The sequence below is a fragment of the Amphiura filiformis genome, chromosome 10 (assembly GCF_039555335.1).
Source record: "Amphiura filiformis chromosome 10, Afil_fr2py, whole genome shotgun sequence".
Classification (NCBI taxonomy): Eukaryota; Metazoa; Echinodermata; class Ophiuroidea; order Amphilepidida; family Amphiuridae; genus Amphiura; species Amphiura filiformis.
In genome coordinates this window covers 41,927,486-41,938,938 of record NC_092637.1, presented here as the reverse complement: position 1 = coordinate 41,938,938, position 11,453 = coordinate 41,927,486, and the positions used below count along the sequence as shown (strand labels likewise).

Below are 11,453 nucleotides of genomic sequence, written 5' to 3'. Positions count from 1 at the left end.
GAACAGAGAATAAAACTTGTTCAGTTTTATTTCAAGTTCAGTCAGAAATGTACACTTCTTACAGTTTATAACACAGCAGCGATTTCAACTCAACAAAACCTAAATGGAAAAGATTATTATTAATTTCTCTATGTTGATGCCAGGAGATATACAGCATATCTCCTGGCATCAACATAGAGAAATTAATAATAATCTTTTCCATTTAGGCTGGATGATTGTTTAAGTTTGTTGAAAACATACATTTTTAAATATCAGTAAGAAACCAGCAATTTTTAAACTTTTGACTTAGAAAACTGCATGAGCTAATCACTTATTCCAATAGTTTCATTTCTCGGACACACAATCAGTGACTCTTCACAACTACTGCTGCACACACAGCGCAGCAAAGGAAAGTTTTTGTGACTCCCAGGCTACCCGTACAGGCTGTGACCCGGCTGCAATATGGAATATTGAATCTTGGGCATGTACTAACATAATCAGGACATCAAACCAAATCCATTTTTAATAATTTGCCATAAAATTAATATTATATCGCCAATTTAAAAAAATCCAAATTATTTGATATCAGAAGGACATTCTTCATAATAGAATGCAATTTGATGTGTCTGATGTGCTCCCAGGTCCCACAATAAATACTGTGTCAACATCGTTACCCCAGCCCTTAATTGAATGTTCCTACAATTGTATTATTGTTTGATTCAAAGATTTTTATCATATTGTAAATCGTTGAGAGTAAAATTGACTTTTTTTATTCTTGGACAGATGTGAAACTTCACTTGTTTTGTACTCTTTTCAGAGTAGTGCTATGCGCTTAAGGGCTCGGATAGCGATGTTTTCACGGGTTTTTTTTGTGGGACCTGAGAGAAATCAGACATATCGAATTGCATTTTTAAAACGCCGGCATCCACTACTCAAAATATTGGACCTGCCTGTCGTCTATCACACGGTAGAGGATAGGCAAAATAAAAATTCCTATCGTTTATTCTCTAAATTTTTGAATTTTTTTAAATTCTCGATATAATACACATTTTATGGCAAATGATTAAAAATTGATATCTTTGAAATTCGACAGTCCTCGAAATATTTTGTATCAATCGAATGATATGTACTTTAAGTGTATGTAGCTGGGAAGAAAAGCCGATGATCAATTGACAATGTTTACCTTTCATAATTGCAGATATAGATTTTTTTTCGCAATAAGACAATTTTTCAGATTTTGGGACAACAGTACGAAACGTCTTCAATATGAAAGTTCAAAATTTTCAATCAATCGTCGGCTTTTCATCCCGGCTACATATACTTAAAGTACATATTTTTAGATTTATACAATTACAATTTACTTCGAGGACTGTTACATTTCAAAAATATCAATTTTTAATCATTTGCCATAAAATGTGTATTATATTGCGAATTAAAAAAAATCAAAATTATTTCATATCAGAAGGACATCCCTCATTTTCAAAATGCAATTCGATATGTCTGATGTGCTCTCAGGTCACACACAAAATACGTGAAAACGTCGCTATCCGAGCCCTTAACAAAGCAAAATTAAATAAAATTACAATAATTCAAAAAATATGAGCCTTTTACGATTCCTTTTTAAAAATATCTGAAGTGACGGGACCTGCCTGATGGAAATGAGAAGTGCAATTCCAGAGTCGTGGACCATTCACTAGTACGCAGAGAAAGCACGGTCACTTTCGGATCTTTTGGATTTAGAAAAAGTGAGTCTGGTGATATCCTCGGAGGAGCAAGGATCTTGTAACAATCATCGATGTTATACATAGAGATGAGCTTGTAGGCGGGCACTGTTATTATGCACCGATATATAAGAACAATAAGAACAAGGACTCTGACATTAGTCCTTGCCTCATTTCATTCATCTCATTGGGGAAAACAACAGGCTGGACCTCAAAGGCCATGCTCGGGGTGGGCTCATGAGTCATGACTGGAATGCAGCTAGTTACACAGGCTCATAAACCTAATGATGTGAGACGTTGCGGATAGCTTCGAATGAGCAGATATGCATCTAGTAGGTAATTTGACTTTGACTCTTTTTTAGTCCCTTCCCTGTACTATTAGAATCTATTCGTGGATTTGGACTAGATAAACGACAGTAGCATATCAACTTCATTTCTTACAACACTTTTGTCAGGATGAACGTTAAAACCCGTGTAGTGACCAGTAGTCATACCCCAAACATCTATTATGGTAATCCCTGGAATATTTCCTAGCGTCGTTCTCATTACCTGGTCGCATTCCCAAGCATACCAATTACTCATTGAGATTATTACTTTTTCTCTAGTATTAGCCGACTTGATGAATATCCTAGTCCCAGGATACCTTTTTTTGCAAACGAATGATTGCATTTTTAATGCTTAACAAACGATCTTGATAAAATTCCAATGTGGTAGTTGTAAAATGCGCCCAAATGGTAAGCACAATGATCACATCAGGTCCTCCGGTTTTCAAAGCGTCAAGTCTGTTTGCAATGTAGTCGACACTTGATGCCGTAGAGTGACTACCTCGAATAGGAAAACCATGGAAAGTAAACGCTAATGATATGTTGTATTTTGCGGAATATACAAACCTAGTAGCATGAAGTTGCGTAATACAGGTCTCATTCCACAAAGTGTCCCCTATTAGCTCAAACCATTGCCGAACTGTTGAGTCACCAAAGAAAAGTATAGTTTTGTTTTTCAAAATTTGAACCATTTTGTTTTTTTCAAATTTTGATTTTGTACACTGCAAAGATACCCATACATTTTTGTAATAAAATCCCGATGCACTGTTTGGCGAGAACATACCCCCACGCTCATTAGAGTTACACATAGGCAGTTTCTTGGTGAACTCACAAGTTGAAAATGATCCGGCAAGAGAGCGGTTTTGGTCCATGTTAACAACATTTATAACACGAGGTTGGATGTTTTTTACATAATCAAATCCTTTTGATGGTTTGAAATACAACTTTGAATCATCATACAATACTTCTCTTTCTGTATCTCCTCGACCGTAGTCATAAGCAGAACACGGCATATTTGCTGGTTTAATGCAGTACCATGGCGCACCAGTGAATGGGTCTGTGAAGTTGCACAAATGGCGCGTTTTATCCACTTTGATATTAGTGTGAGTAAGATTCATCCAAGGAGTTATGTGACATGGTACTGTTGCAGTGATACCATTGAGTTTGAATATTCCATTATAGCAAAATCTAGCAGGAACTTTCTCTCTCCATTGCCTCATATAATTGACCTCTTGTCGAGTTCTAATAACAGCTACAACAGGGGTCACCTTCCCGACCCATCTGAGGGTAAACCGCGCAATGTAGGTCCCGTTACCCACATCAGTAATGTTACCTTCTTGGGTTTGACTTGCTTTCAAGGAATCTGTTTTTATCCATGTCCACAAGTAATCACCTCCAGAGTTCAATCTCTTTTTCTTGCAATCTCTTGCCGTAATTATCAACTCTATTGTATCGCATAACAGATAAACTGGTTTGGGATCTTTGATAAATGCATCGAAATGCTTTGGACAGGCTGGTACTGAGTTGTTCATTTCGATATATTGAGAAGGGGGATGTTTGGACTCTTCGAGGTCAACGGCACGTCCATGTAATAACCAACTTGACCAAGATTTATTTGAACTCGTAAGTCCGTCAATCATTGGCAGTTGATCGACATTAGTGCACTTCGTGGTTTGTCCCATCATATTGCTGGATTCTGGCTGTTTGGGCTCAACGGCACGATCCTTTGATAAATTTGGCAAAGATTTACCGCTTGTATTCATACTCCTAAGTCGGAGTTCATCGACATTATTAATCTTCTTCGTGGTTGATCCATTAATATCTTTGGATGGTGAATGCTTGGAATCATTGAGATCAACGGCACGGCTATCATGGCTATTCGATACCAAATCTCGCAAAGATTTATTTATAATCTTATGTATGTCAATCATTGGTAGTTGGTTGACATTATTGCTCTTCATACATGTTGTATTTGCTGACGTCGTTGACCCACTGATATGTTTGGGCGGTGGATAAGATATAATAATTGTTTTTGCTCTGAATACACCCAGGGACAAATACATTGATATGGAGATGATGATACCACATATCAGTACGAATTCCCGACGAGACAGTATCCGGACTGATGCTTCTTCTTTTGCTTTCATATTCAGACCTAAAAGATATGATGTGAAGGTTCAGTTAATAACAACAGCACGACGATGACAACGACAACAACAACAACAAAATAACAACGACAATAACAATAATAACTAGAGCTGCTGCGCCTCAAGAGCCCGAATATCGTAGCGGTGGAACTTTGTGATTTATCATGTTTATTGGAAAGAGAAGGAATGATTGTAAGATGTATAGGAACTTGAGCTTGTAGGGTTGAACGGAGTAAGTAAGAAGCGGTGATAGTATTATTATAAAAGGGGTATTGGTACATGTGTGTGCGGTGATGTTCATGATAATATGAATCCATTTTTATGCACTCAAGTATAATGGTATCGGTTTCGGATGTATCGCCGATACCAAGACATTTTATTGTCTTACTTGGGTGATTGTCACGAACTTCAACAATCAATGGCGATTTGACCCAGGATGACCCCAGAATGACCTGCCATTTTTTAGTCTAGGAGTAAAAAGTTTTAAAAAATGGTCATGTCAAAAACTCTTTAACACCATCGGCTTTTAGTATAGACCCTCTATATAAAAGTTTCGCCTTGATGTCACGTGGCAGAGACGTCAACGCGTTTAGGCAGCGGTTTATGCGACGTCTTTAAGGGTTCATACCACTAAATCCGCATGTGAAGCGATTTCCCGTAAAACTTTATCACGCCTACCTACTAGTAGTGAGTCCAAACTTTGCATCAAAATTGTGCAAAATTGGTACAATATTAACAATTTTAGTGTTGAAAATCGTGGTTTACTATGAATGTGATCTCTGCAAATTTGAAAAGAAAACGAGAACATTTGAGTGATGTTTACAATTATGGAACACACGAGGTCAAAACGCAGTTAGCAGTCGGATGTAAACAGGGGAAAATCTGACCTTTTTATATAACGCTAATTTTCTCAAACAGGAGACCTAAAATGTCATTTTCAGATATTATGCAGAATTTTGTTCTGATTAAGATGATAACAAATATATATTTCAAAGTTGGAGGTAACTCGACTTATAGCCTAAAACGCGACCCCTATTTTGCACGTAAAGTCTATGGAAAGCTATATTGTGTTATGTAGCCTTATGGTGTTACCACTCCCCTTTATGAATTTGTGACTATTTTTGCATTTTGTATTGATCGTGTCGTTTCACCAATTTCGTCTGTATAACATACAATAGTTAAAATTCTTTTCATTGAAATATCAATGTAAAACATTTGAACAAAATTTGCCAAGTGGTAAACAACTTTTATATCAGCAGATAGGCCGCCCTCTCTAATTATAATTAATTTACATTGGCCGTGCGACATTTACGAGAGAATAAAATCATTACATGTTCAATTCGCCGGCTGATCCGCCATGAGCTGTTATGGCGTGTGGTGGTGAGCCAACGACATGTAATCGTTAGTGCACGCTGGTTCGAATCCGAACGGTTCTGATTTTTTTTTCCTTTATTATCATGCCAGTTTGTCTGAGCTCAATTTCTTTAATTATTATATATTTTCTCAGGCATGTATCCTCTGGATCCTCGCATTTAATATTTAATGTCTCATATTGACTGATGTCATGCTATGACACAGCAGATAGGCCGCCCTCTCTAATTATAATTAATTTACATTGGCCGTGCGACATTTACGAGAGAATAAAATCATTACATGTTCAATTCGCCGGCTGATCCGCCATGAGCTGTTATGGCGTGTGGTGGTGAGCCAACGACATGTAATCGTTAGTGCACGCTGGTTCGAATCTGAACGGTTCTGATTTTTTCTCTCCTTTATTATCATGCCAGTTTGTCTGAGCTCAATTTCTTTAATTATTATATATTTTCTCAGGCATGTATCCTCTGGATCCTCGCATTTAATATGTAATGTCTCATATTGACTGATGTCATGCTATGACACAGCAGATAGGCCGCCCTCTCTAATTATAATTAATTTACATTGGCCGTGCGACATTTACGAGAGAATAAAATCATTACATGTTCAATTCGCCGGCTGATCCGCCATGAGCTGTTATGGCGTGTGGTGGTGAGCCAACGACATGTAGTCGTTAGTGCACGCTGGTTCGAATCCGAACGGTTCTGATTTTTTCTCTCCTTTATTATCATGCCAGTTTGTCTAAGCTCAATTTCTTTAATTATTATATATTTTCTCAGGCATGTATCCTCTGGATCCTCGCATTTAATATTTAATGTCTCATATTGACTGATGTCATGCTATGACACAGCAAATAGGCCGCCCTCTCTAATTATAATTAATTTACATTGGCCGTGCGACATTTACGAGAGAATAAAATCATTACATGTTCAATTCGCCGGCTGATCCGCCATGAGCTGTTATGGCGTGTGGTGGTGAGCCAACGACATGTAATCGTTAGTGCACGCTGGTTCGAATCCGAACGGTTCTGATTTTTCTCTCTTTATTATCATGCCAGTTTGTCTGAGCTCAATTTCTTTAATTATTATATATTTTCTCAGGCATGTATCCTCTGGATCCTCGCATTTAATATTTAATGTCTCATATTGACTGATGTCATGCTATGACACAGCAGATAGGCCGCCCTCTCTAATTATAATTAATTTACATTGGCCGTGCGACATTTACGAGAGAATAAAATCATTACATGTTCAATTCGCCGGCTGATCCGCCATGAGCTGTTATGGCGTGTGGTGGTGAGCCAACGACATGTAATCGTTAGTGCACGCTGGTTCGAATCCGAACGGTTCTGATTTTTTCTCTCCTTTATTATCATGCCAGTTTGTCTGAGCTCAATTTCTTTAATTATTATATATTTTCTCAGGCATGTATCCTCTGGATCCTCGCATTTAATATGTAATGTCTCATATTGACTGATGTCATGCTATGACACAGCAGATAGGCCGCCCTCTCTAATTATAATTAATTTACATTGGCCGTGCGACATTTACGAGAGAATAAAATCATTACATGTTCAATTCGCCGGCTGATCCGCCATGAGCTGTTATGGCGTGTGGTGGTGAGCCAACGACATGTAGTCGTTAGTGCACGCTGGTTCGAATCCGAACGGTTCTGATTTTTTCTCTCCTTTATTATCATGCCAGTTTGTCTAAGCTCAATTTCTTTAATTATTATATATTTTCTCAGGCATGTATCCTCTGGATCCTCGCATTTAATATTTAATGTCTCATATTGACTGATGTCATGCTATGACACAGCAAATAGGCCGCCCTCTCTAATTATAATTAATTTACATTGGCCGTGCGACATTTACGAGAGAATAAAATCATTACATGTTCAATTCGCCGGCTGATCCGCCATGAGCTGTTATGGCGTGTGGTGGTGAGCCAACGACATGTAATCGTTAGTGCACGCTGGTTCGAATCTGAACGGTTCTGATTTTTTCTCTCCTTTATTATCATGCCAGTTTGTCTGAGCTCAATTTCTTTAATTATTATATATTTTCTCAGGCATGTATCCTCTGGATCCTCGCATTTAATATTTAATGTCTCATATTGACTGATGTCATGCTATGACACAGCAGATAGGCCGCCCTCTCTAATTATAATCAATTTAAAATGTTAAATATGTGTGATAATGTAACACTTTGTACCATTAATATCATATCCAACAGTTTGTGTGTTAATATTGATAGCTGAGACTAAATTGAAATTTAATAGGACTAATCTCTAGGAATCGGATACACACACCCACAGACATGCACGATATAGAAATCTATTAGATATGATATACAATTTCCGTCAAATTTTAATTTTGTTATTCTTTACCCAAAATGCTGAAATAATATTAGTAATAACTGCCGGGAAGGCTTTTTCTGTCCATTTTCAGCTTAAATAATAAAAGAAAGTGAAAGAAACCCCACTGGGACATAAAGTCTTAATTATAACTTTATGTCAAAATTGCTGTGTTGACCTACAAAGACAACAAATTTGGCTTACTTCATTTAGGTGTAAATTGGGAATGTGTAAACATTACAAATATACCAACAAAAAAGGAAGAAAAAAGTTTGAAAAAATTAACTAATTTCATATTATAAAATTCTGTCCATCTTATTTCATGTTATTTACCTCCCTGTCGGATAATGGGAACTGTTTCTGTTCGTAACAGATCTTAACATATAAGTGTACTATTCCACACCAACTTCAATTTAAAGCGAGGATGAAAACATGTTCAATAGATATTAGAACAATTCATGTAATAAGTCCTCTTCTAAATTTGGATGTAAGATTTAGAAATGCATTGAGGTGAAATAATTAGGCATTTCCAGCGGCGGCGGAACGATTTTGAAAGGGGGAGGGCAGTCAGGGTGATGCAGGGAGGTCAATAACATGCCCACCCAGTAAATTATTTTGCCCACAAAAAATGGGCAGCATATGTTTTTGTAATTATCATAAAACTAGTACCATTTGATGATATCTCTTGCTATAGGAAAGTGCTGCACCTTTTCATAATAATTTGTCAATTTATTCAGTTACAACTTAAAATATGTTCTTTGATCGGCCAGGTCCCTCCCCCTATTCTCGCCGTAAATTTCAGATAGTTGGCAGTTATTACTAATATTATTTCAGCATTTTGGGTAAAGAATAACAAAATTAAAATTTGACGGAAATTGTATATCATATTCTATAGATTTCTATATCGTGTATGTCTGTGTGTGTGTGTGTGTGTGTATCCGATTCCTAGAGATTAGTCCTATTAAATTTCAATTTAGTCTCAGCTATTAATATTAACACAAAAACTGTCGGATATGATATTCATAGTCCAAAGTGTTACATTATCACACATAAGCTTAAAGGTCCGTAACCCGATCGACAGCATCATCCCCCCGATTTTTTTCATTGTTGATGAGCTTTTGGTATCACATGATAGATACTATTTTTCTCATCACTATCCTGAAATTTGACGCTCCAAGTCGATGTATTTCCGGAGAAATCATGAAACACAGCGGCTTTTACAGACTACCAGTTTGTAAATACTAAAACTTACTTCGGATTTCTGGGTAGGGAATGAATTGCGAATCATGGGTCTCCTCAACAGCTACTTTGGTTTCGCGTCATACACATTCTGTGAAAAAAGCGAACCACACTAACTGCTGAGGAGACGGTGCGCCGTATATATTTATAAAACTTCCACGTCGCACGTAGTGGGCCGATTAGCTCAATTAGTTAGCGCATCATGCTTCACCCGTGAGGTACCCGGTTCAAAATCCGGTATCGGAAGAATTTTTTCCTCTCCATTTTTATATTCATTTGAAATGTACATATTGCAAGGGGAAATAAATTTAGTTTCTTTTTTTTCTGAAACGGTACGAAAAAAACAACAAATATTTTCCGTTCAATACGGGCCGGGCATTGTACAGCATGTCATGCATTCGTCATACGAACGGGAATTGTTGTTGTTGCTTGCCTGCCCATAATGCAATTCACGTATACCATGATTGGATTGCAAATTTGGCTATTTATTCACATTTACGCTGTAAATGCTCTCGTTTTTTCACAAAGCAGCATAAAGGGGGCGATATTTGATATTATTATGTAATTTTAAACACAATCCATATCCAAAACCAATAGGGTTACCCCCCTTTAAAAAGTTACCTTTTCAGAGTCTGAGTTGAGCAAAGACGTAGCTTGCGACACCATCACGGCGTCTTCATTCAGCGTAGTGATTACACTCCTCCGACGCCGTACGCTGATGGTGTCGCAAGCTACGTCTTTGCTCAACTCAGACTCTGAGACGGTAACACATTACGTCAATATGACAGAGGCCAATATCAGTCTACATGCTGCTATTATCACACATATCAAATGTTTAGCATTTTAAATTGAAATAAAAGTTGTTTACCACTTGGCAAATTTTGTTCAAATGTTTTACATTAATATTTCAATGAAAAGAAGTTTAACTATTGCTTCTCCATCTATAATAGCTCCACGGGAGAAACTATTTAAAATGGGAATCTACATGTATTTGTGAAAAGCGGAGGAAAGTAAAAGGGTTAAAGTTTAAAAGGGTAACTGTATGGAAAAAGGAAAAGTATTGCAAAAATGGGTACGTAAAAAGGTGGAAAGTAAAAAAAAAGGAAAAGTACTTGCAAAAAGTAAATAAGAGGGAATAATTGGCAAAAGGGGAACAATTTGAAAAAGAGGAAAAGTAAAAAAGGGGAACTGTATTTGCAAAAGGGGAAACTATTTGAAACGGGGAAAGTCAAAAAGGGGAGTTATTTGCAATTTAGGGGAAATTATTTGAAAAAGGGGGAAAGTAAAAAGGGGAATTATTTGCAAAAAGGGGTAAAAAAGGGGAATAAAAAAGGGGAATTATTTGCAAAAAGGGGAAAGTAAAAAAGGGGAACTATTTGAAAAGGGGGAAAGTCAAATAGGGTGAAACTATTTGCAAAAAGGGGAAAGTAAAAAAGTTTGAAAAGAGAGAAAGTCAAAAAGGGGGAACTATAATAAAAGGGATAAAATGAATAATAAAAGGGAGAATATGATGGAGATCAGACACCGTATTTTTGTGTAGTCTTGCAACTCATTAGCGTGAATATTATACGATTATAGTTTTTAAAAAAACCAAATGACTAAAATTATACCATGTCATGCTATTAAATTTAGAGAATTAAGAAATAAAAACAAGCTTATTTAAAATGAAAATTTACCTTAGAATTGTGTCGCTTTCTCCATACGTACCAGGGCTAGTCAAATTTAAACAGCTACTCTCAGTCGCGAGTCGAGTCGTCAGTGGTTTAGCATTGAACATGTAAGTATGCAAGCATAGACTCTCATGCAAGCTTAAGAGCTCATGAGGTCACTGGGATCAAGTTCAACTATTATAGCAGTCACCATGTTAGCCCATGTTGCACTTTGTTGCTCGGTATCATATACCAGACAAGAAGAGTCCTTAAAAAGGACAAAGTTCCGCTAATGGTGTAAACAAATCTACTCTTTCTTGACTCATGGCAATGAATTTCAATTTGTAAATATGATAAGCATTACTCCAGTCCATCCAGTATAATTCGCCACTTGCACGGTTCCGCCATTATGCACTATATGCGGGGAGAGCCTCGAACTGGCAGCATACATGAAAGGAAGAATTACGTAGAATGTTATATGACTGGTTCAATTCCCATTCATGTATGCTGCCAGTTCGAGGCTCTCCCCGCACATAGTGCATAATGGCGGAACCGTGCAAGTGGCGAATACTGAACACTTTGATGCAAAGCATCAGTGGAGAGCGCTATACACTATAGGCCTATATATTATATAATACAGACAGTACATAGTGATTAAATTAAACTA

The 11,453-nt window shown here is 37.1% G+C and overlaps 1 protein-coding gene across 1 annotated transcript; it reads right to left on the bottom strand.

Annotated features, from left to right (window-relative positions):
* Positions 1-2,155: 2,155 nt before the first annotated feature.
* Positions 2,156-10,955, bottom strand: LOC140162283 (NXPE family member 3-like). Its single transcript, XM_072185523.1, has 2 exons — positions 10,814-10,955; positions 2,156-4,178 (listed from the first exon to the last, which is right to left on the bottom strand). Exon 2 carries the CDS (start codon positions 4,168-4,170, stop codon positions 2,329-2,331), a length of 1,842 nt encoding a protein of 613 aa, XP_072041624.1. The 5' UTR covers positions 4,171-4,178; positions 10,814-10,955; the 3' UTR covers positions 2,156-2,328.
* Positions 10,956-11,453: the final 498 nt, after the last annotated feature.